Consider the following 23,929-nt stretch of genomic DNA (forward strand, 5'->3'; position numbering starts at 1 on the left):
CGAGGCACTGTCGAGCAACATGCGATAAAAATCCAACATTCACACCAATACTGACCTGTTTCCCCTCAATCTTTTCCCTCACAACTCCACCGCTGCCCTGGGCGAAAACAAAGATTTTGCCTTTATGCTGGTAGCGAGGGGCTCCAGCGATGTAGTACTTCTCAGAACCTTTCCTGGCTTCTTTCACCGTGTAGCCTGCAAAACAGTCAAATTAAAATCCCGACTGTCGATGGGCGACCATTGTCTAACCTCTGACTCAGTTGCTTTGTTCTCACTTCTAAGCCAGAAGGTCGTGGGTTCAAGCACCGACTCCGCAGACTCGATCCCCCAATGTCCAGGGCGACACTCCCCGGTTGCCAGTACTGAGGGAGCGCCGCATTGTTGGAGGAGCAGTACGGAGAGAGCGCCGCACTGTCGGAGGGTCAGTACTGAGGGAGTGCTGCACTGTCGGAGGGGCAGTACTGAGGGAGCGCCGCACTGTGGGAGGGTCAGTACTGAGGGAGCGCCGCACTGTGGGAGGGTCAGTACTGAGGGAGCGCCGCATTGTTGGAGGGGCAGTACTGAGGGAGTGCTGCACTGTCGGAGGGGCAGTACTGAGGGAGTGCCGCACTGTCGGAGGGTCAGTACTGAGGGAGCGCCAGTCAGAGGGGCAGTACTGAGGGAGCTCTGCACTGTCGGAGGGGCAGTACTGAGGGAGTGCCGCACTGTCGGAGGGTCAGTACTGAGGGAGCGCCACACAGTCAGAGGGGCAGTACTGAGGGAGCGCTGCACTGTCGGAGGGGCAGTACTGAGGGAGTGCTGCACTGTCGGAGGGGCAGTACTGAGGGAGTGCCGCATTTTCAGAGGGTCAGTACTGAGGGAGCACCGCACTGTCGGAGGGGCAGTACTGAGGGAGCGCCACACAGTCAGAGGGGCAGTACTGAGGGAGCGCCGCACGGTCGGAGGGGCAGTACTGAGGGAGCGCTGCACTGTCGGAGGTGCAGTACTGAGGGAGCGCTGCACTGTCGGAGGGGCAGTACTGAGGGAGCGCCGCACAGTCAGAGGGGCAGTACTGAGGGAGCGCTGCACTGTCGGAGGGGCAGTACTGAGGGAGCGCTGCACTGTCGGAGGGACAGTACTGAGGGAGTGCCGCACAGTCAGAGGGGCAGTACTGAGGGAGCGCTGCACTGTCGGAGGGACAGTACTGAGGGAGTGCCGCACAGTCAGAATGGCAGTACTGAGGGAGTGCCGCACTGTCGGAGGGTCAGTACTGAGGGAGCGCCACACAGTCAGAGGGGCAGTACTGAGGGAGCGCTGCACTGTCGGAGGGGCAGTACTGAGGGAGCGCTGCACTGTCGGAGGGGCAGTACTGAGGGAGCGCTGCACTGTCGGAGGGGCAGTACTGAGGGAGCGCCGCATTGTTGGAGGGGCAGTACTGAGGGAGCGCCGCACTGTGGGAGGGTCAGTACTGAGGGAGCGCTGCACTGTCGGAGGGACAGTACTGAGGGAGTGCCGCACAGTCAGAATGGCAGTACTGAGGGAGTGCCGCACTGTCGGAGGGTCAGTACTGAGGGAGCGCCACACAGTCAGAGGGTCAGTACTGAGGGAGTGCTGCACTGTCGGAGGGGCAGTACTGAGGGAGTGCCGCACTTTAAGAGGGTCAGTACTGAGGGAGCACCGCACTGTCGGAGGGGCAGTACTGAGGGAGCGCTGCACTGTCGGAGGGGCAGTACTGAGGGAGCGCTGCACTGTCGGAGGGGCAGTACTGAGGGAGCGCCGCACAGTCAGAGGGGCAGTACTGAGGGAGCGCTGCACTGTCGGAGGGGCAGTACTGAGGGAGTGCTGCACTGTCGGAGGGGCAGTACTGAGGGAGCGCTGCACTGTCGGAGGTGCAGTACTGAGGGAGCGCCGCACTGTCGGAGGGGCAGTATTGAGGGAGTGTTGCACTGTCGGAGGGGCAGTACTGAGGGAGCGCTGCACTGTCGGAGGGGCAGTACTGAGGGAGCGCTACACAGTCGGAGGGACAGTACTGAGGGAGCGCTGCACTGTCGGAGGAGCAGTACTGAGGGAGCGCTGCACTGTCGGAGGGACAGTACTGAGGGAGTGCCGCACAGTCAGAGGGGCAGTACTGAGGGAGCGCTGCACTGTCGGAAGGACAGTACTGAGGGAGTGCCGCACAGTCAGAATGGCAGTGCTGAGGGAGTGCCGCACTGTCGGAGGGTCAGTACTGAGGGAGCGCCACACAGTCAGAGGGGCAGTACTGAGGGAGCGCTGCACTGTCGGAGGGGCAGTACTGAGGGAGTGCTGCACTGTCGGAGGGGCAGTACTGAGGGAGTGCCGCATTTTCAGAGGGTCAGTACTGAGGGAGCACCGCACTGTCGGAGGGGCAGTATTGAGGGAGCGCCACACAGTCAGAGGGGCAGTACTGAGGGAGCGCCGCACTGTCGGAGGGGCAGTACTGAGGGAGCGCTGCACTGTCGGAGGGGCAGTACTGAGGGAGCGCCGCACTGTCGGAGGGGCAGTACTGAGGGAGCGCCGCACAGTCAGAGGGGCAGTACTGAGGGAGCGCTGCACTGTCGGAGGATCAGTACTGAGGGAGTGCTGCACTGTCGGAGGGGCAGTACTGAGGGAGTGCTGCACTGTCGGAGGGGCAGTACTGAGGGAGCGCTGCACTGTCGGAGGGGCAGTACTGAGGGAGCGCCTCACTGTCGGAGGGGCAGTACTGAGGGAGCACCGCACTGTCGGAGGGGCAGTACTGAGGGAGCGCCACACAGTCAGAGGGGCAGTACTGAGGGAGCGCTGCACTGTCGGAGGGGCAGTACTGAGGGAGCGCTGCACTGTCGGAGGGGCAGTACTGAGGGAGCGCCGCACTGTCGGAGGGGCAGTACTGAGGGAGCGCCGCACAGTCAGAGGGGCAGTACTGAGGGAGCGCTGCACTGTCGGAGGGGCAGTACTGAGGGAGTGCTGCACTGTCGGAGGGGCAGTACTGAGGGAGCACTGCACTGTCGGAGGGGCAGTACTGAGGGAGCGCTGCACTGTCGGAGGGGCAGCACTGAGGGAGCGCCGCACTGTCGGAGGGGCAGTATTGAGGGAGTGCTGCACTGTCGGAGGGGCAGTACTGAGGGAGCGCTACACAGTCGGAGGGACAGTACTGAGGGAGCGCTGCACTGTCGGAGGGGCAGTACTGAGGGAGCGCTGCACTGTCGGAGGGACAGTACTGAGGGAGTGCCGCACAGTCAGAGGGGCAGTACTGAGGGAGTGCTGTACTGTCGGAGGGACAGTACTGAGGGAGTGCCGCACAGTCAGAATGGCAGTACTGAGGGAGTGCCGCACTGTCGGAGGGTTAGTACTGAGGGAGCGCCACACAGTCAGAGGGGCAGTACTGAGGGAGCGCTGCACTGTCGGAGGGGCAGTACTGAGGGAGCGCTGCACTGTCGGAGGGGCAGTACTGAGGGAGCGCCGCATTGTTGGAGGGGCAGTACTGAGGGAGCGCCGCACTGTGGGAGGGTCAGTACTGAAGGAGTGCTGCACTGTTGGAGGGGCAGTACTGAGGGAGTGCCGCACTTTCAGAGGGTCAGTACTGAGGGAGCACCGCACTGTCGGAGGGGCAGTACTGAGGGAGCGCCACACAGTCAGAGGGGCAGTACTGAGGGAGCGCTGCACTGTCAGAGGGGCAGTACTGAGGGAGCGCTGCACTGTCGGAGGGGCAGTACTGAGGGAGCGCTGCACTGTCGGAGGGGCAGTACTGAGGGAGCGCCACACAGTCAGAGGGGCAGTACTGAGGGAGCGCTGCACTGTCGGAGGGGCAGTACTGAGGTAGCGCTGCACTGTCGGAGGGGCAGTACTGAGGGAGCGCTGCACTGTCGGAGGGACAGTACTGAGGGAGTGTTGCACTGTCGGAGGGACAGTACTGAGGGAGTGCCGCACAGTCAGAGGGGCAGTCCAACAGCAATGGTTCAGCAGTGATTCCATTGAAACATATACAATTCTGAGGGGTTTGACAGGGTAGATGCTGAGAGGCTGTTTCCTCTGGCTGGGGGTGTCTCGAACTAGGGATCACAGACCCACGAGTCGGCCATTTGAGACTGAGATGAGGAGGAATTTCTTCACTCAGAGGGTGCTGAATCTTTGGAATTCTCTGCCCCAGAGGGCTGTGGAGACTGGATCGTTTATATTCAAGACAGAGATTGATAGTTTTTTGGATATTAAGGGAATCAAGGGTATGGTGACAGTGCAGGCAAATGGAGCTGAGGTCGAAGATCAGCCTTGATCTTACTGAATGGCAGAAAAGGCTCGAGGGGCCGAATGGCCGACTCCTGCTCTTACTTAAAAGGAAAGAAAGAAAATGAGCGAGGTGGAGACATTTTGGACCGTGATGTCACCACCCAATGTGCAATAACAACAACAACTTGCATTTATATAGCACCTTTAACGTAGGAAAATGTCCCAAGGTGCTTCACAGGAGTATAAAGAGACAAAAAAATTTGACACCGAGCCACATGAGGAGCAATTAGGGACAGGGGACCATAACCCAGGCGGTGTATTCCAGATCCTAACCACTCGCTGCCTAAATAAAGTTTTACCTGATATCGCCTCTGATTCTTTTGTCAATCATCTTAAATCTGTGTCTTCTGGTTACCGACCCTCCTGTCACGGGAAACTGTTTCTCCTATTTACTCTGTCAAAACCCTGATGATATTGAACACCTCGATCAAATCCACCCTTAACCTTCACTGCTCTAAGGAGAACAACCCCAGCTTCTCCAGTCTCCCCATGTAACTGAAGTCCCCCATCCCTGGTACCATTCTGGTCAATCTCCCCTTAACCTTCTCTGCTCTAAGGAGAACAATCCCAGCTTCTCCAGTCTCCCCATGTAACTGAAGTTCCCCATCCCTGGTACCATTCTGGTCAATCTCCCCTTAACCTTCTCTGCTCTAAGGAGAACAATCCCAGCTTCTCCAGTCTCCCCATGTAACTGAAGTTCCCCATCCCTGGTACCATTCTGGTCACTCTCCCCTTAACCTTCTCTGCTCTAAGGAGAACAATCCCAGCTTCTCCAGTCTCCCCATGTAACTGAAGTTCCCCATCCCTGGTACCATTCTGGTCAATCTCCCCTTTAACCTTCTCTGCTCCAAGGAGAACAATCCCAGCTTCTCCAGTCTCCCCATGTAACTGAAGTTCCCCATCCCTGGTACCATTCTGGTCACTCTCCCCTTAACCTTCTCTGCTCTAAGGAGAACAATCCCAGCTTCTCCAGCCTCCCCATGTAACTGAAGTTCCCCATCCCTGGTACCATTCTGGTCACTCTCCCCTTAACCTTCTCTGCTCTAAGGAGAACAATCCCAGCTTCTCCAGTCTCCCCATGTAACTGCAGTTTCCCATCCCTGGTACCATTCTGGTCAATCTCCCCTTAACCTTCTCTGCTCTAAGGAGAACAATCCCAGCTTCTCCAGTCTCCCCATGTAACTGAAGTTCCCCATCTCCGGTACCATTCTGGTCAATCTCCCCTTAACTTTCTCTGCTCAAAGGAGAACAATCCCAGCTTCTCCAGTCTCCCCGTGTAACTGTAGTCCCCCATCCCCTGGTCAATCCCCTCTGCACCCTCCCCAAGGCCTTCACATCCTTCCTAAAGTGCGGGGCCCAGAATTGGACACAATACTCCAGCCGGGGCCTAACCAGTGTTTTATACAGGTTCATCATAACTCCCTTGCTTTTGTCCTCTGTGCCTCTATTTATGAAGCCCAGGATCCTATATGCTTGAGTAACGTCTTTGTTCACCTGCCCTGCCACCTTCTACGATTTGTGCACATATATCCCCTCAGGTCTCTCTGTTCATGCACCCCTTAGAATTGTACCCTTTAGTGTGTAGTGCCTCTCCTCGTTCTTCCTCCCAAAATGTATCACTTCGTACTTTTCTGCGTTAAATTTCATCAGCCACGTGTCCACCCATTCCACCAGCCTGTCTATGTCCTCCCAAAGTCTATCACTGTCCCCCTCACAGTTCACCACACTTCCAAGTTGAGTGTCAACTGCAAATTGTGAAATAGTGCCCTGTACACTCAAGTCCAAATCATTAATATATATCAAGAAAAGCAGTGGTCCTGGTACTGACCCCTGGAAACACCAGTGTATACCTTCCTCCAGTCCAGACAACAACCGTTCACCACTACTCTCTGTTTCCTGTCACTGGGACAATTCTGTATCCATGCTGCCTCTGTCCCTTTCATCCTATGGACTTCCACTTTGCTGGCTGGCCTATTATATGCCACTTTATCAAACTCCTTTTGGAAATCCATGTACACCACATCAACCAAATGGCCCTCATCAACCCTCTCGGTTACCTCATCAAAATGCTCCATCAAGTTGGTTAAACACGATTTGCCTTTAACAAATCCGTGCTGGCTTTCCTTAATTAATCCACACCTATCCTCGTGACTGTTAACTTTATCCCTGATTACTGTTTCTAAAAGCTTCCCCATTACCGAGGTTAAACTGACTGGCCTGTAGTTACTGGGTTTATCTTTACACCTTTTTTTGAACAACGGTGTAACATTTGCAATTCTCCAGTCCTCCAGCACCTCCCCGCTATCAATGGAGTATTGGAGTGCGATGGCCAGTACCTTCGCGATTTCCACCCTCAATTCCCTCAACATCTTAGGATACACCCCTCCTCACTGTTCACTACACTTCCAACATTCGCTCCATCTGCAAAATTCAAAATTGTGCCCTGTACACCCAAGTCCATTAATCAAGAATAGCTGTGGTCCTCGTACTGAACCTTAGAACATTAGAACATAAGAAATAGGAGCAGGAGTCAACCATATGGCCCCTCGAGCCTGCTCTGCCATTCAATAAGATCATGGCTGATCTGATTATGGACTCAGCTCCACTTCCCCGCCCGCTCCCCATAACCTTCACTCCATTATCGCTCAAAAATCTGTCTATCTCCGCCTTAAATATATTCAATGACCCAGCCTCCACAGCTCTCTGGGGCAGAGAATTCCACAGATTTACAACCCTCTGAGAGAAGAAATTTCTCCTCATCTCAGCTTTAAATGGGCGACCCCTTATTCTGAGACTACGCCCCCAAGTTCTAGATTCCCCCACGAGGGGAAACATCACCTCTGCATCTATCCTGTCAAGCCCCCTCAGAATCTTATAAGTTTCAATAAGATCACCTCACATTCTTCTGAACTCCAATGTGTATAGGCCCAACCTGCTCAACCTTTCCTCATAAGTCAACCCCCTCATCTCAGGAATCAACCCAGTGAACCTTCTCTGAACTGCTTCCAATACAAGTATATCCCTCCTTAAATATGGAGACCAAAACTGTCCTTGGAGAACATCAAACTGCAGCTCCCTCCGTGAATAAACAAATATTTAACGAAAAACATTCTCTTACCCAGGTAGGCATTCTTCATATCTATGTGGCTTGCTGTCAAGTTGATAAAGGTTCTGGCTCCTCCCCTGAACTCCGCCAATCCCCCTGACCAATCATAGGCTCCCACAGCTCCGAGAACAATCGCCTCCTAAAACGCAATGAGGAAGAAACAACACGTGCATTTATATAGCGCCTTTAATGTAGTAAAACATTCCCAAGTGCTTCACAGGAGCGTAATAAAACAAAATTTGACACCGAGCCACATAAGGAGGTATTACTGACAGGTGACCAAGAGCTTGGTCAAAGAGGGAGGTTTTAAGGAGCAACTTCAAGGAGGAAAGAGAGGCGGAGAGGTTTAGGGAGGAAATTCTAGAGCTTTGGGGCCACAGGAAGCTGAAAGCACAGCCGGCAATGGTGGAGCGATGGAAATCGGGGGCGGGGAGATGGGGATGGACAGTAGGCCAGAATTGGAGGAGCACAGAGATCTCAGAGGGTTGTACAGACAGTGTCTGGAGTACTGTGTAGAGCTCTGGGCACCACACTTTAGAAAGGATATGTTGGCCTTGGAAGGAGTGCAGATTGTTACCAGGGCTCCGAGAGTAGGATTACCAGGAGATGTTACACAAACGTGGCTTGCATTCCCTGGAATGTCGAAGGTTAAGGGTGGATCTGAGTGCGGTTTTCAGGATTCTGAAAGGAATTGATAGGGTGGATAGAGGGAAGCTTTTTCCGCTGATGGGGGGAGGGGGGAGGGGAATTCTAGGACAAAGGGACACAACCTTAAAATCAGAGCCAGGCCTTTTGACAGAGAAGTTAGGAAACACAAAAATCATTGAATCATTGAATCATAGAATGGTTACAGCACAGGAGGCTATTTGACCCGTCAAGCCCATGCCGGCTCTCTGCAAGAGCACTTCAGCTAGTCCCTGCAATTTTTTTTCCCTTCAGGTACTTATCCAGCTCCCTTTTGAAAGTCACGATGGAGTCTGTCACCACCGCCCTTTCAGGCCGTGCATTCCAGATCCTAACCACTCGCTGCGTAAATAAGTTTTTTCTCGTGTCGCCTTTGGTTCTTCTGTCAATCACCTTAAATCTGTGTCCTCTGGTTCTCCACCCTTCCGCCAATAGGAACAGTTTCTCTCTATCTATTCTGTCCGTACCTCATGATTTTACACATCTCGATCAAATCTCCCCTTTAACCTTCTCTGCTCAATGGAGAACAACCCCAGCTTCTCCAGTCTCCCCATGTAACTGAAGTTCCCCATCCCTGGTACCATTCTGGTCAATCTCCCCTTAACCTTCTCTGCTCTAAGGAGAACAATCCCAGCTTCTCCAGTCTCCCCATGTAACTGAAGTTCCCCATCCCTGGTACCATTCTGGTCAATCTCCCCTTAACCTTCTCTGCTCTAAGGAGAACAATGCCAGCTTCTCCAGTCTCCCCATGTAACTGAAGTTCCCCATCCCTGGTACCATTCTGGTCACTCTCCCCTTAACCTTCTCTGCTCTAAGGAGAACAACCCCAGCTTCTCCAGTCTCCCCATGTAACTGAAGTTCCCCATCCCCGGTACCATTCTGGTCACTCTCCCCTTAACCTTCTCTGCTCTAAGGAGAACAATCCCAGCTTCTCCAGTCTCCCCATGTAACTGAAGTTCCCCATCCCTGGTACCATTCTGGTCAATCTCCCCTTAACCTTCTCTGCTCTAAGGAGAACAACCCCAGCTTCTCCAGTCTCCCCATGTAACTGAAGTTCCCCATCCCTGGTACCATTCTGGTCACTCTCCCCTTAACCTTCTCTGCTCTAAGGAGAACAATCCCAGCTTCTCCAGTCTCCCCATGTAACTGAAGTTCCCCATCCCTGGTACCATTCTGGTCAATCCTCTCTGCATCCTCTCGAAAGCTTTCACATCCTTCCTCAAGTGCAGTGCCCAGAATTGGACACAATACTCCAGTTGAGGCCGAACCAGTTCATCATAATTCCCTTGCTTTTGTACTCTGTGCCTCTATTTATGAAGCCCAGTATCCCGTAAGCCTTTTAACCGATTTTGCAACCTGCCCTGCCACCTTAAGTGATTTGTGCACCTATACCCCCCGGTCTCCCTGTTCCTGCACCCCCTTTAGGATTGTACCCTTTAGTTTATATTGCCTCTCCTCGTTTTTCCGACCAAAATGTATCTCTTTGCACTTTTCTGCGTTACATTTCATCTGCCACGTGTCCGTCCATTCCACCAACCTGCCTTAAGTTGACGCCAGCTCAATTAAGCATCTTAAATCTGAGATTGGTGGAGTTACTGAGGTGCGACATCTGGTGTGACGCTGGAAGTGTGACGCCCCTACGTACGGTTTTGCCAAAACACTTCCCCTCACCGCTGTCACACCGCTGTGAATAGCAGCAGACACTGAGCTAACGGAGAGGCTGCAGAACATTCAGGTTTAACAGCCAGTACTCACGGAAGTGACCAGTGTGCTGAATCCTTCCTGCGCCATCTCGAGCTGGAACGAGCTGATCGCTCCGCCCCCTTGTCCTGTGAGTGAAAAACAGGAGCAGGTAAGTAACGGGCAAAATGAAAGACGGGTCGCCCATTTCCACAGCCTCGGGACATTCCCGAGCACTTCACAGCTCATGTGAGGTTATTACATTTTAATTCTCCGCTCCACTCCCACTCTGACCTCTCCGTCCTCGGCCTCCTGCATTGCTCCAATGAAGCTCAACGCAAGCTCAAGAAACAGCACCTCACCACACGTGTAGGCACTTTACATCCTTCAGCATCGAGTTCAACAATTTCACACCAGAACCTCCGCCCATATTTTGCTCCCTTTTTGTTAAATTCTGCCCCCCGCCAACCTCCCATCTCAAGTAATTTCTTTCTCTCTTTCACACGGCAGCTGGTCATTATTCCACCATTCACACTCTATCTGGGCTAATCTTTTTCTAACTCCTGCCATTACCATCTCAGGGGAAGAGTGACCATAATCTGGTGGAATTCTGCATTAGGATGGAGAATGAAACAGTTAATTCAGAGACCATGGTCCAGAACTTAAAGAAGGGTAACTTTGAAGGTATGAGGCGTGAATTGGCTAGGATAGATTGGCGAATGATACTTAAGGGGTTGACTGTGGATGGGCAATGGCAGACGTTTAGAGACCGCATGGATGAACTACAACAATTGTACATTCCTGTCTGGCGTAAAAATAAAAAAGGGAAGGTGGCTCAACCGTGGCTATCAAGGGAAATCAGGGATAGTATTAAAGCCAAGGAAGTGGCATACAAATTGGCCAGAAATAGCAGAGAACCCGGGGACTGGGAGAAATTTAGAACTCAGCAGAGGAGGACAAAGAGTTTGATTAGGGCAGGGAAAATGGAGTATGAGAAGAAGCTTGCAGGGAACATTAAGACGATTGCAAAAGTTTCTATAGATATGTAAAGAGATAAAGGTTAGTAAAGACAAACGTAGGTCCCCTGCAGTCAGAATCAGGGGAAGTCATAACGGGGAACAAAGAAATGGCAGACCAATTGACCAAGTACTTTGGTTCGGTATTCACTAAGGAGGATACAAACAACCTTCCGGATATAAAAGGGGTCAGAGGGTCTAGTAAGGAGGGGGAACTGAGGGAAATCTTTATTAGTCGGGAAATTGTGTTGGGGAAATTAATGGGATTGAAGGCCGATAAATCCCCAGGGCCTGATGGATTGCATCCCAGAGTACTTAAGGAGGTGGCCTTGGAAATAGCGGATGCATTGACAGTCATTTTCCAACATTCCATAGACTCTGGATCAGTTCCTATCAAGTGGAGGGTAGCCAATGTAACCCCACTTTTTAAAAAAGGAGGGGGAGAGAAAACAGGGAATTATAGACCAGTCAGCCTGACATTGGTAGTGGGTAAAATGATGGAATCAATTATTAAGGATGTCATAGCAGCGCATTTGGAAAGAGGTGACAGGATAGGTCCAAGTCAGCATGGATTTGTGAAAGGGAAATCATGCTTGACAAATCTTCTGGAATTTTTTGAGGATGTTTCCAGTAGAGTGGACAAGGAGAACCAGTTGATGTGGTATATTTGGACTTTCAGAAGGCTTTCGACAAGGTCCCACACAAGAGATTAATGTGCAAAGTTAAAGCACATGGGATTGGGGGTAGTGTGCTGACGTGGATTGAGAACTGGTTGGCAGACAGGAAGCAAAGAGTAGGAGTAAATGGGTACTTTTCAGAATGGCAGGCAGTGACTAGTGGGGTACCGCAAGTTCTGTGCTGGGGCCCCAGCTGTTTACATTGTACATTAATGATTTAGACAAGGGGATTAAATGTAGTATCTCCAAATTTGCGGATGACACTAAGTTGGGTGGCAGTGTGAGCTGCGAGGAGGATGCTATGAGGCTGCAGAGTGACTTAGATAGGTTAGGTGCATGGCAGATGAAGTATAATGTGGAAATGTGAGGTTATCCACTTTGGTGGTAAAAACAGAGAGACAGACTATTATCTGAATGGTGACAGATTAGGAAAAGGGGAGGTGCAACGAGACCTGGGTGTCATGGTACATCAGTCATTGAAGGTAGGCATGCAGGTACAGCAGGCGGTTAAGATAGCAAATGGCATGTTGGCTTTCATAGCGAGGGGATTTGAGTACAGGGGCAGGGAGGTGTTACTACAGTTGTACAGGGCCTTGGTGAGGCCACACCTGGAGTATTGTGTACAGTTTTGGTCTCCTAACTTGAGGAAGGACATTCTTGCTATTCAGGGAGTGCAGCGAAGGTTCACCAGACTGATTCCCGGGATGGCAGGACTGACATATCAAGAAAGACTGGATCAACTGGGCTTGTATTCACAGGCGTTCAGAAGAATGAGAGGGTATCTCAAAGAAACGTTTAATATTCTGACGGGTTTAGACAGGTAAGATGCAGGAAGAATGTTCCCAATGTTGGGGAAGTCCAGAACCAGGGGGTCACAGTCTTAGAATACGGGGAAAGCCATTTAGGACCGAGATGAGGAAACATAGAAACATAGAAAATAGGTGCAGGAGTAGGCCATTCGGCCCTTCGAGCCTGCACCACCATTCAATAAGATCATGGCTGATCATTCCTTCAGTACCCCTTTCCTGCTTTCTCTCCATACCCCTTGATCCCCTTAACCGTAAGGGCCATATCTAACTCCCTCTTGAATATATCCAATGAGCTGGCATCAACAACTCTCTGCGGCAGGGAATTCTCTGAATGAAGAAGTTTCTCCTCATCTCAGTCCTAAACGGCCTGTCCCTTATCCTAAGACTGTGTCCCCTGGTTCTGGACTTCCCTAACATCGGGAACATTCTTCCCGCATCTAGCCTGTCTAGTCCAGTCAGAATCTTATATGTTTCTATGAGATCCCATCTCATCCTTCTAAACTCCAGTGAATAAAGGCCCAGTTGATCCAGTCTCTCCTCATAAGACAGCCCAGCCATCCCTGGAATCAGTCTGGTGAATCTTCGCTGCACTCCCTCAACAGCAAGAATGTCCTTCCTCAGATTAGGAGACCAAAACTGAACACAATTTTCCAGGTGGGGCCTCACCAAGGCCCTGTATAACTGCAGCAAGACTTCCCTGCTCCTATACTCAAATCCCCTTGCTATGAAGGCCAACATACCATTTACCTTCTTCACCGCCTGCTGTACCTGCATGCCAAACTTCTTCACCCAGAGAGTGGTGAACCTGTGGAATTCTCTACCTCAGAAAGTTGTTGAGGCCAATTCACTAAATATATTCAAAAAGGAGTTCGATGTAGTCCTTACTACTAGGGGGATCAAGGGGTATGACGAGAAAGCAGGAATGGGGTCATGAAGTTGCATGTTCAGCCATGATCTTATTGAATGGCGGTGCAGGCTCAAAGGGCCGAATGGCCTACTCCTGCACCTATTTTCTATGTTTCTATGTTTAGTTCACCCCATCCTCCCTTTTGTCTCTCTAATCTCTCCTGCCTTCCCCTTCTATCACAGACCTTCCCTTTTGTTCTTTCTCCCCCTCCCCCTTTCAGTGCTCCTTCAGAATCTGTTCTTTCCCAACACTCTCCAGTTCTGACCAAGGGTCATCGACCGGAAACGTTAACTCTGCTTCCTCTCCACAGATACTGCCTGACCCGCTGAGATTTCCAGCATTCTCTGCTGTTATTCCAGAATCCAGCATCCGCAGTGCTTTGCTTTTGAGTTGAGGTTATTACATCTTGGCAGGAAACAAAGAAAGACTTGTATTTATATAGCGCCTTTCACGACGTCCGGACATCTCAAAGCATTTACAACAACAACAGCAACTTGTATTTATATAGTGCCTTTAACTTAGTGCAATGTCCCAAGGCGCTTCACAGGAGCGTTATGAGAGAAAAAATTTGACATCGAGCACCGTAAGTAGAAATTAGGGCAGGTGACCAAAAGCTTGGACAAAGAGGTAGGTTTTAAGGAGCGTCTTGAAGGAGGAAAGAGAGGTAGAGAGACGGAGAGGTTTAGGCAGGGAGTTTCAGAGCTTGGGGCCGAGGGAGCAGAAGGCACGGCCACCGATGGTGGAGTGATTACAATCAGGGATGCTCAGGAGGGCTCAATTAGAGGAGCGCATATATCTCGGGGGGTTGTGGGGCTGGAGGAGATTACAGAGATAGCGATAACAGCCAATGATGAACTTTAGGAGTGTGGTCATAAGGGAAACGCGGCAGCCAATTGGTGCATAGCAAGGAGGTGGTACTCAGTAAGATAATGGGACTAAGGCAGATAAATCCCCTGGACCTAATGCTTGCATCCTAGGGTCTTAAGAGAAGTAGCGGCAGGGATAGTGGATGCACTGGTTGTAATTTACCAAAATTCCCTGGATTCTGGGGAGGTCCCAACAGATTAGAAAACTGAAAATGTAACGCCCCCATTTAAAAAAGGAGGCAGACAAAAAGCAGGAAACTATAGACCAGTTAGCTTAGCACCTGTGGTTTGGAAAATGTTGGAGTCTATTATTAAAGAAGCAGCAGCAGGATATTTGGAAAAACATGTCAGTCAGGCAGAGTCAGCATGGTTTTATGAAAGGGGAAGTCAGGTTTGATAAATTTGCTGGAATTCTTTGAGGATGTAACGAACAGAGTGGATAAAGGGGAACCAGTGGATGTGGTATATTTGGATTTCCAGAAGGCATTTGATAAGGTGCCATATAAAAGGTTACTGCACAAGATAAAAGTTCACGGGGCTGGGGGTAATATATTAGCATGGATAGAGAATTGGCTAACTAACAGAAAACAGAGAGTCGGGATAAATGGGTCATTCTCGGGGTGGCAATCAGTAGCTATTGGGGTGCCACAGGGATCACGGCTAGGGCCCATCTGTTTTTTGTTATGTTGATTGAGGGATAAACATTGACCAGGACACCGGGGAGAAGTACCCTGCTCTACTTCGAAATAGTGAAAAGGGATCTTTTACGTCCAGCTGAGAGAGCAGACGGAGCCTCACGCTAATGTCTCATCCGAAAGACGTCCCTATGACAGTGCAGTGCTCTCTCAGTACTGCCCCTCCGACAGTGCAGCGCTCCCTCAGTACTGCCCCTCCGACAGTGCAGCACTCCCTCAGTACTGCCCGTCCGACAGTGCAGTGCTCCTTCAGTACTGCCCCTCTGACAGTGCAGCACTCCCTCAGTACTGCCCTTCCGACAGTGCAGCACTCCCTCAGTACTGCCCCTCCGACAGTGCAGCACTCCCTCAGTACTGCCCCTCCGACAGTGCAGCGCTCCCTCAGTACTGCCCTTCCGACAGTGCAGCACTCCCTCAGTACTGCCCTTCCGACAGTGCAGCACTCCCTCAGTATTACCCCTCCAACAGAGCAATGTTCCTTCAGTACTGCCCCTCCAACAGTGCAGCGCTCCCTCAGTACTGTCCCTCCAACCGTGCGGCACTCCCTCAGTACTGACCCTCCGACAGTGCAGCACTCTCTCAGTACTGCCCCTCCAACAGTGCAGCGCTCCCTCAGTACTGTCCCTCCAACCATGCGGCACTCCCTCAGTGCTGCCCCTCCGACAGTGCAGCACTCTCTCAGTACTGCCCCTCTGTCACGGCTGAGCACCACCATCTCGAGGGGCAGGTAGGGAGTGGCAATAAATGGCTAGCATTGCCCACGAATGCCGAGAACAGATTAATAGCAAACCCTCGCCATTCCTTCGATGGTGAATATCTTCTCCTGGAGTTCCTTCTGAATGCTGATCAGGGCATCGAAGTTGTTGACTTGAAACACATTCTGGATTGTGGAGGCAATGGTCTCGAGCTGTTGTTTTGCTTTTGTGCTGGAGAATGCGGAGCCGACCTTCGGAAGCAAAATAAGTCAAGGACCAATGGTTATCATGGATCAATGTGAGCCATATCTGGGAACATCACACAACTCTTCAACAACAAATCGCATTGATGTCACGCCTTCGTCGTAGTGAGAGGCACATTGTCAGAAACAATTTGTGGGGATGGAGCAGGTTACAGAAATAGGGGGGTTGTAGGAGCTGGAGGAGGTTCCAGAGACAGGGAGGGTTGTAGGGGCTGGAGGAGGTTACAGAGATAGGGAGGGTGTAGGGGGTTACAGAGATAGGGAGGGGTGTAGGGGCTGGAGGAGATTACAGAGATAGGGAGGGGTGTAGGGGCTGGAGGAGGTTACAGAGATAGGGAGGGGTGTAGGGGCTGGAGGAGGTTACAGAGATAGGGAGGGGTGTAGGGGCTGGAGGAGGTTACACAGATAGGGAGGGGTGTAGGGGCTGGAGGAGGTTACAGAGATAGGGAGGGGTGTAGGGGGTAGAGGAGGTTACAGAGATAGGGAGGGGTGTAGGGGCTGGAGGAGATTACAGAGATAGGGAGGGGTGTAGGGGCTGGAGGAGATTACAGAGATAGGGAGGGGTGTAGGGGCTGGAGGAGGTTACAGAGATAGGGAGGGGTGTAGGGGCTGGAGGAGGTTACACAGATAGGGAGGGGTGTAGGGGCTGGAGGAGGTTACAGAGATAGGGAGGGGTGTAGGGGCTGGAGGAGGTTACAGAGATAGGGAGGGGTGTAGGGGCTGGAGGAGGTTACAGAGATAGGGAGGGGTGTAGGGGCTGGAGGAGGTTACAGAGATAGGGAGGGGTGTAGGGGGTAGAGGAGGTTACAGAGATAGGGAGGGGTGTAGGGGGTAGAGGAGATTACAGAGATAGGGAGGGGTGTAGGGGCTGGAGGAGGTTACAGAAATAGGGAGTGGTGTAGGGGGTAGAGGAGGTTACAGAGATAGGGAGGGGTGTAGGAGCTGGAGGAGGTTACAGAGATAGGGAGGGATGTAGGGGCTGGAGGAGATTACAGAGATAGGGAGGGGTGTAGAGGCTGGAGGAGATTACAGATATAGGGAGGGTTGTAGGGGCTCAAGGAGATTACAGAGATAGGGAGGGGTGTAGGGGCTGGAGGAGGTTACAGAGATAGCGAGGGGTGTAGGGGGTAGAGGAGGTTACAGAGATAGGGAGGGGTGTAGGAGCTGGAGGAGGTTACAGAGATAGGGAGGGATGTAGGGGCTGGAGGAGGTTACAGAGGTAGGGAGGGGTGTAGGGGATGGAGGGAATTACAGCGATAGGGAGGGATGTAGGGCTGGAGGAGGTTACAGAGATAGGGAGGGATGTAGGGGCTGGAGGAGGTTACAGAGATAGGGAGGGGTGTAGGGGGTAGAGGAGGTTACAGAGATAGGGAGGGGTGTAGGGGCTGGAGGAGGTTACAGAAATAGGGAGTGGTGTAGGAGATGGAGGGGATTACAGCGAAAGGGAGGGGTGTAGGGGCTGGAGGAGGTTACAGAGATAGGGAGGGGTGTAGGGGCTGGAGGAGGTTACAGAGATAGGGAGGGGTGTAGGGGATGGAGGGGATTACAGCGAAAGGGAGGGGTGTAGGGGCTGGAGGAGGTTACAGAGATAGGGAGGGGTGTAGGGGCTGGAGGAGATTACAGAGATAGGGAGGGGTGTAGGGGATGGAGGGGATTACAGCGAAAGGGAGGGGTGTAGGGGCTGGAGGAGGTTACAGAGATAGGGAGGGGTGTAGGGGCTGGAGGAGGTTACAGAGGTAGGGAGAGTGGCGGGGGCCATGGAGGATGAAGAGTATTAAAATTGAGATGTCGGAAGTGGAACATAGTGAAAGATCCCAAGGTGCTTCACAGGAGCGTAAATCAGACACGAGCTTGACACCGAGCCACCGAAGGAGATATTGGCGACAGATGAGCTAAAGCTTGGTCGAAGTGGTGGGTTTTAGGGAGGCTGTTGAGGGAGGAGACGGCGCGAGAGTCGGGGGCGGGGTAGGTTTGGGAATTCATTAGCCCTTTTGTTATGGGCTGTGGCAACGTGCAGAGCAAAGAGTTCGCGAGCTCACCCCAATCGCGTATCGCTGGATCTTTTTCCGATTCGCTGTGTCAATGGCTCGAGTGAAATCTGTATTGTAAGATTCTCCATCAGTAATCGTGATCAGGATCCGTTTGGCCTTGTTCCGTGCCCCGGCGGATGTTACGAATATGTGGTCGCTGAAATGTGATCAGATGAAATAATTGAGTCGCTTGCCACCCACACACACACACATGCACACACTCTCACATGCACACACACACACTCACAGACTCACAGACACACAATCACAGGCACACATTCACGGGCACACATTCACAGGCGCACATTCACACAAGTCATAGGCAGTTCCTCGAAATCGAGGAAGACTTGCTTCCACTCCAAAAGTGAGTTCTCAGGTGACTGAACATTCCAATACGGGAATTCCAGTCTCTGTCACAGGTGGGACAGATAGTCATTGGAAGAAAGAGTGGGTGGGGAGTCTGGTTTGCCGCACGCTCCTTCCGCTACCTTTGCTTGGTTTCTGCATGCTCCCAGCAATGAAACTCGAGGTGCTCAGCGCCCTCCCGGATGCCCTTCCTCCATTTAGGGCGGTCTTTGGCCAGGGACTCCCAGATGTCGGTGGGGATGTTGCACTTTATCAGGGAGGCTTTGAGGGTGTCCTTGTAACATTTCCTCTGCCCACCTTGGGCTCGCTTGCCGTGTAGGAGTTCCAAGTAGAATGCTTGCTTTGGGAGTCTTGTGTCGGGCATGCGAACAATGTGGCCTGCCCAATGGAGCTGGTTGAGTGTGGTTCGTGCTTCAATGCTGGGGATGTTGGCCTGGTCGAGGACGCTAACGTTGGTGCGTCTGTCCTCCCAGGGGATTTGCAGGATGTTGCGGAGACATCGTTGGGGGTATTTCTCCAGCGACTTGAGGTGTCTACTGTACATGGTCCATGTCTCTGAGCCATACAGGAGGGCGGGTATCACTATAGCACTGGAGACCATGAGCTTGGTGCCAGATTTGAGGGTCTGATCTTCGAACACTCTTTTCTTCAGGCGGTTGAAGGCTGCGCTAGTGCACTGGAGGCGGTGTTGAACCTCATCGTCGATGTGTGCTCTTGTTGATAATAGGCTCCCGAGGTATGGAAAGTGGTCTACGTTGTCCAGGGCCGCGCCGTGGATCTTGATGACTGGGGGGTAATGCTGTGTGGCAGGGTCAGGTTGGTGGAAGACCTTTGCCTTATGGATGCTTAATGTAAGGCCCATGCTTTCGGAAGCCTCGGTGAAGATGTTGATGATGACTTGGAGTTCAGCATCTATCTGATAGATAGATTTTTAACCAATAAGGGAATTAAGGGTTACGGGGAGCGGGCGGGTAAGTGGAGCTGAGTCCACGACCAGATCAGCCATGATCTTGTTGAATGGCGGAGCAGGCTCGAGGGGCTAGAACATATGTTCTTATGTTCTTAAGAATGTGCAAACATAAGCGTTGTCCACATACTGTAGCTCGACAACAGAGGATGGGACGGTCTTGGACCTGGCCTGGCCTGGAGGCGACGAAGGTTGAACAGGTTCCCACTGGTTCTATAGTTTAGTTCCACTCCAGCGGGGAGCTTGTTGAGTGTGAGGTGGAGCATGGCAGCGAGGAAGATCGAGAAGAGGGTTGGCGCGATGACACAGCCCTGCTTGACCCCGGTTCAGACGTGGATTGGGTCTGTGGTGGATCCGTTGGTCAGGATCACGGCCTGCATGTCGTCGCGGAGCAGGCGGGGGATGGTGACAAACTTTTGGGGGCAGCCGAAACGGAGGAGGATGCTACATAGTCCCTTGAGGACACACACACACACACACACACACACACACACACACACAAAACACACACAGACAATAATAAAGGGAGAGACGATGGATTATGGGAGTAAACTAGCAAGAAATATAAAGACAGACAGTAAGAGCTTCTATAGGTATATATAAAGGAAGAAAGTAGTCAATTAAAGGTTGTTCACTTAGAGGATGAGACTGGGGAATTAATAATGGGAAACAGGTAAATGTTGAGCAAATATTTTGTATCAGCCTTCAGAGTCAAAGACACTAAAATCATCCCAATAATGGATAATCAAGGGGCTATAGGGAAGGGGGAACTTAAAACAATCACTATCACTAAAGAAAAAATACTCGGTGAAATAATGGGACTAAAGGCGGACAAGTTCCTTGGACCTGACGGCCTGCATCCTCGGGTCTTAAAAGAAGTGGCTGCAGAGATAGTGGATGTATTGGTTGTAATCTACCAAAATTCCCTGGATTCTGGAGAGGTCCCAGCAGATTGGAAAACCACAAAAGTAACGTGGATATTTAAAAAAAGGAGGGAGACAGAAAGCAGGAAACTATAGACCAGTTAGTGAAACATCTGTCGTCGGGAAAATGCTGGAGTCCATTATTAAAGAAACAGTAGCAGGATATTTGGAAAATCATAATACAGTCAAGCAGAGTCAGCATGGTTTTATGAAAGGGAAATCATGTTTGACAAATTTGCTGGAGTTCTTTGAGGATGTAATGAGCAGGGTGGATAAGGGGGAACCAGTGGATGTGGTGTATTTGGATTTCCAGAAGGCATTTGATAAGGTTACTGCACAAGATAAAAGCTCACGGGGTTGAGAGTAATATATTAACACGGATAGAGGATTGGCTAACTAACAGAAAACAGAGAGTCGGGATAAATGGGTCATTTTCTGGTTGGCAAACGGTAACTAGTGGGGTGCCACAGGGATCGGTGCAGGGTTCTCAACTATTTACAATCTACATTAATGACTTGGATGAAGGGGCCGAGTGTAATGTTGCCACGTTAGATGATGATGCAAAGATGGGAAAGCAAATTGTGAGGAGGACACAAAGAATCTGCAAAGGGATACAGACAGGCTAAGTGAGTGGGCAAAAATTTGGCAGATGGAGTAGAATGTGGGAAAGTGTGAAGTTACCCACTTTGGCAGAAAAAATAAAAAAACTAATTATTATTTAAATGGGGAGTGATTACAAAGTGCTGCAGTACAGAGGGACCTGGGGCTCCTTGTGCATAAAACACAAAAAGTTAGTATACAGGTACAGCAAGTGATCAGGAAGGCAAATGGAATGTTGGCCTTTATTGCAAGGGGGATAGAGTATAAAAGCAGAGAAGTCCTGCTACAACTGTACAGGGTATTGGTGAGGCCACACCTGGAGTACTGTGTACAGTTTTGGTCTCCTTATTTAAGGAGGGATATACTTGCATTGGAGGCTGTTCAGAGACGATTCACTAGGCTGATTCCTGAGATCAAGGGTTTGACTTATGAAGAAAGGTTGATCAGGTTGGGTCTATACTCAATGGAGTTTAGAAGAATGAGAGGTGATCTTACTGAAACATATAGGATACTGAGGGGCCTTGACAAGGTAGATGCAGAGAGGATATTTCCCCCCAGTTAGAACTGAGATGAAGAGAAATTCCTTCTCTTAGAGGACTGTACATCTGTGGAATTCTCTGCCCCAGAGAGCTGTGGAGGCTGGTATATTTAAGGCGGAGATAGACAGATTTTTGAACGATAAGGGTGTGAAAGGTTATGGGGTGCGGGCAGGGAAGTGGAACTGAGTCCATGATCAGATCAGCCGTGATCTTATTAAATGGCGGAGCAGGCTCGAGGGCCCAGGTGGCCGACTCCTGCTCCTATTTCTTATATTCTTATGATCACACACACATGCACACTTCTTCGCATACACACACACACTCAGATACACAGACTCACACCCAGACAAAACTCACTCACACACTCACACGCACACAGACACAGGCACAGCAATTAAGACAAGGGGAATACACATTAAATGGCAGGACCCTGAGAAGTGTAGAGGAACAAAGGGACCTTGGAGAGCAGGTCCACAGATCCCTGGAGGTGGCAGGCCAGGTAGATAATGTGGTTAAGGCGGCATACGGAATACTTGTCTTTATTAGCCAAGGGAGGTTATGCTTGAACTGTATAAACCACTGGTTAGGCCACAGCTGGAGTACTGCGTGCAGTTCTGGTCACCACATTACAGGAAGGATGTGATTGCACGGGAGAGGGTACAGAGGAGATTTACGAGGGTGTTGCCGGGACTGGAGAATCTTAGCTATGAGGATGGATTGGATAGGCTGGGGTTGTTTTCCTTGGAACAGAGGAGGCTGAGGGGAGACCTGATTGAGGTGTATAAAATTATGAGGGGCCTGGATAGAGTGGATAGGAAGGACCTGTTTCCCTTGGCAGAGGGGTCAACAACCAGGGGGCATAGATTTAAAGTAATTGGGGGGAGGTTTAGAGGGGATTTGAGGGGAAATGTCTTCACCCAGAGGGTGGTGGGGGTCTGGAACTCACGGCCTGAAAGGGTGGTAGAGGCAGAAACCCTCACCACATTTAAAAAGTACTTGAATGTGCACTTGAAGTGCCGTAAGATTGGCAAAGGAAATGTTTTTCAGCTACTCACGCGACATATTGAATCCCTTTTGGTGTGTCAGTCCCTCCGTAAACTTGCTGTATATTAGTTACAAGATTGTCCTTGTTCGTAGCCTGATTGTATTTGTTAAAATCAAAGTCTGTTTGCTGTGTGGAGCTGAACTGTGCCACTGCGATCTGCACAGGAGAAACATCAGTTAAATTACATAAAATTACACAGGATATACGACTCAAACAGTCCACACCGACGTTCATTCTCCACTCGAGCCTCCTCCTGTCTTTCCTCATCTAAATCTATAAGCAAGACCCTCTATTTCCTTCTCCCTCAAATGCTTGACCAGCTTCCCCTTAAATGCATCGATACTATTCGCTTCAACCACTCCCTGTGGTAGTGAGTTCCACATTCTCACCACTCTCTGGGTAAAGAAGTTTCTCCTGAATTCCCTGTTGGGTTTCTTGGTGACTATCTTATATTGATGGCCTCTAGTATTGCTCTTCCCCACAAGTGGAAACATTCTCTTTCTATCCACTCTATCAAAACCTTTCATAATTTTAAAGACCTCTATTAGGTCACCCCTCAGCCTTCAGAAGGCAAATGGAATGTTGGCCTTTATTGCAAGGGGGATAGAGTATAAAAGCAGAGAAGTCCTGCTACAACTGTACAGGGTATTGGTGAGACCACACCTGGAGTACTGCGTACAGTTTTGGTCTCCGTATTTAAGGAAGGATATACTTGCATTGGAGGCTGTTCAGAGAAGGTTCACTCGGTTGATTCCTGAGATGAAGGGATTGACTTATAAAGAAAGGTTGAGCAGGTTGGACCTATACATTGGAGTTTAGAAGAATGAGAGGTGATCTTATTGAAACGTAAGATACTGAGGGGGTTCGGCAGGGTAGATGCAGAGAGGATTGGACACAATACTCCAGTTGAGGCTAAACCAATGTTTTATAAAGGCTCATCATAATTCCCTTGCTTTTTTACTCTGTGCCTCTATTTATGAAGCCCAGGATCCCATATTTTTTGTTAACCGCTTTCTCAACCTGCCCTGCCACCATCAGCGATTTGTGCACATACACATCTCTCTGTTCCTACACCCCCTTTAGAATTGTACCCTTTAGTTTATATTGCCTCTCCACGTTCTTCCTACAAAAATGTATAACTTCACACTTTTCTACATTAAATTTCATCTGCCACATGTCCGCCCATTTCATCAGCCTATCTATGTCTTTCACTATCCCCCTCACTGTTTGCGATACTTCCAGTACTTATATACTAGTTTACAATAGACCCAGATGGACGCTATTCGGCCCATCGTGCCTGTGCCAGCTCTTTGAAAGAGCTGTCCAATTAGTCCCACTCCCCTCTGTCCTTTCCCCATAGCCCTGTAACTTTTTCCCCTTCAAGTAATTATCCGATTCCCTTTTGAAAATTACGATTGAATCTGCTTCCACCGTCCTTTCAGGCAACGCGCGTTCCAGATCACAACAACTCGCTGCCTAAAACAAGTCTAAATTGATTCCTGGGATGAGAGGGTTGTCCTATGAGAAGATATTGAGTAGATTGGGCCCATACTCTCTGGAGTTTAGAAGAATGAGGTGATCTCACTGAAACATGAAAGATTCTGAGGGGGATTGGCAGGGTAGATGCTGAGAGGATGATTCCCCCTGGCTGGAGTGTCAAGGACTAGGGGGCACAGTCTCAGGGTAAGGGGTCGGCCATTTAGGACTGAGATGGGGAGAAATGTCTTCACTCAGAGGGTGGTGAATCTTTGGAATTCTCTACTCCAGATGGCCTTTATTACAAGAGGATTTGAGTATA

General features: G+C 50.7%; 1 protein-coding gene across 1 annotated transcript in view; it reads right to left on the reverse strand.

The window, feature by feature from the left end:
• Nucleotides 1-23,929, reverse strand: part of LOC139248108 (integrin alpha-D-like) — a 203,814-nt gene that overhangs the window by 94,383 nt on the left and 85,502 nt on the right. The window contains exons 7-12 of the mRNA XM_070871858.1: nucleotides 22,142-22,287; nucleotides 17,701-17,848; nucleotides 15,503-15,649; nucleotides 9,809-9,880; nucleotides 7,382-7,508; nucleotides 56-195 (exon numbers count right to left, since the gene is read on the reverse strand). Coding sequence (XP_070727959.1) covers nucleotides 56-195; nucleotides 7,382-7,508; nucleotides 9,809-9,880; nucleotides 15,503-15,649; nucleotides 17,701-17,848; nucleotides 22,142-22,287 — 780 coding nt within the window. The remainder of the gene's footprint in view (nucleotides 1-55; nucleotides 196-7,381; nucleotides 7,509-9,808; nucleotides 9,881-15,502; nucleotides 15,650-17,700; nucleotides 17,849-22,141; nucleotides 22,288-23,929) is intronic.

This window comes from Pristiophorus japonicus, unplaced genomic scaffold (genome assembly GCF_044704955.1).
Source record: "Pristiophorus japonicus isolate sPriJap1 unplaced genomic scaffold, sPriJap1.hap1 HAP1_SCAFFOLD_29, whole genome shotgun sequence".
NCBI lineage: Eukaryota > Metazoa > Chordata > Chondrichthyes > Pristiophoridae > Pristiophorus > Pristiophorus japonicus.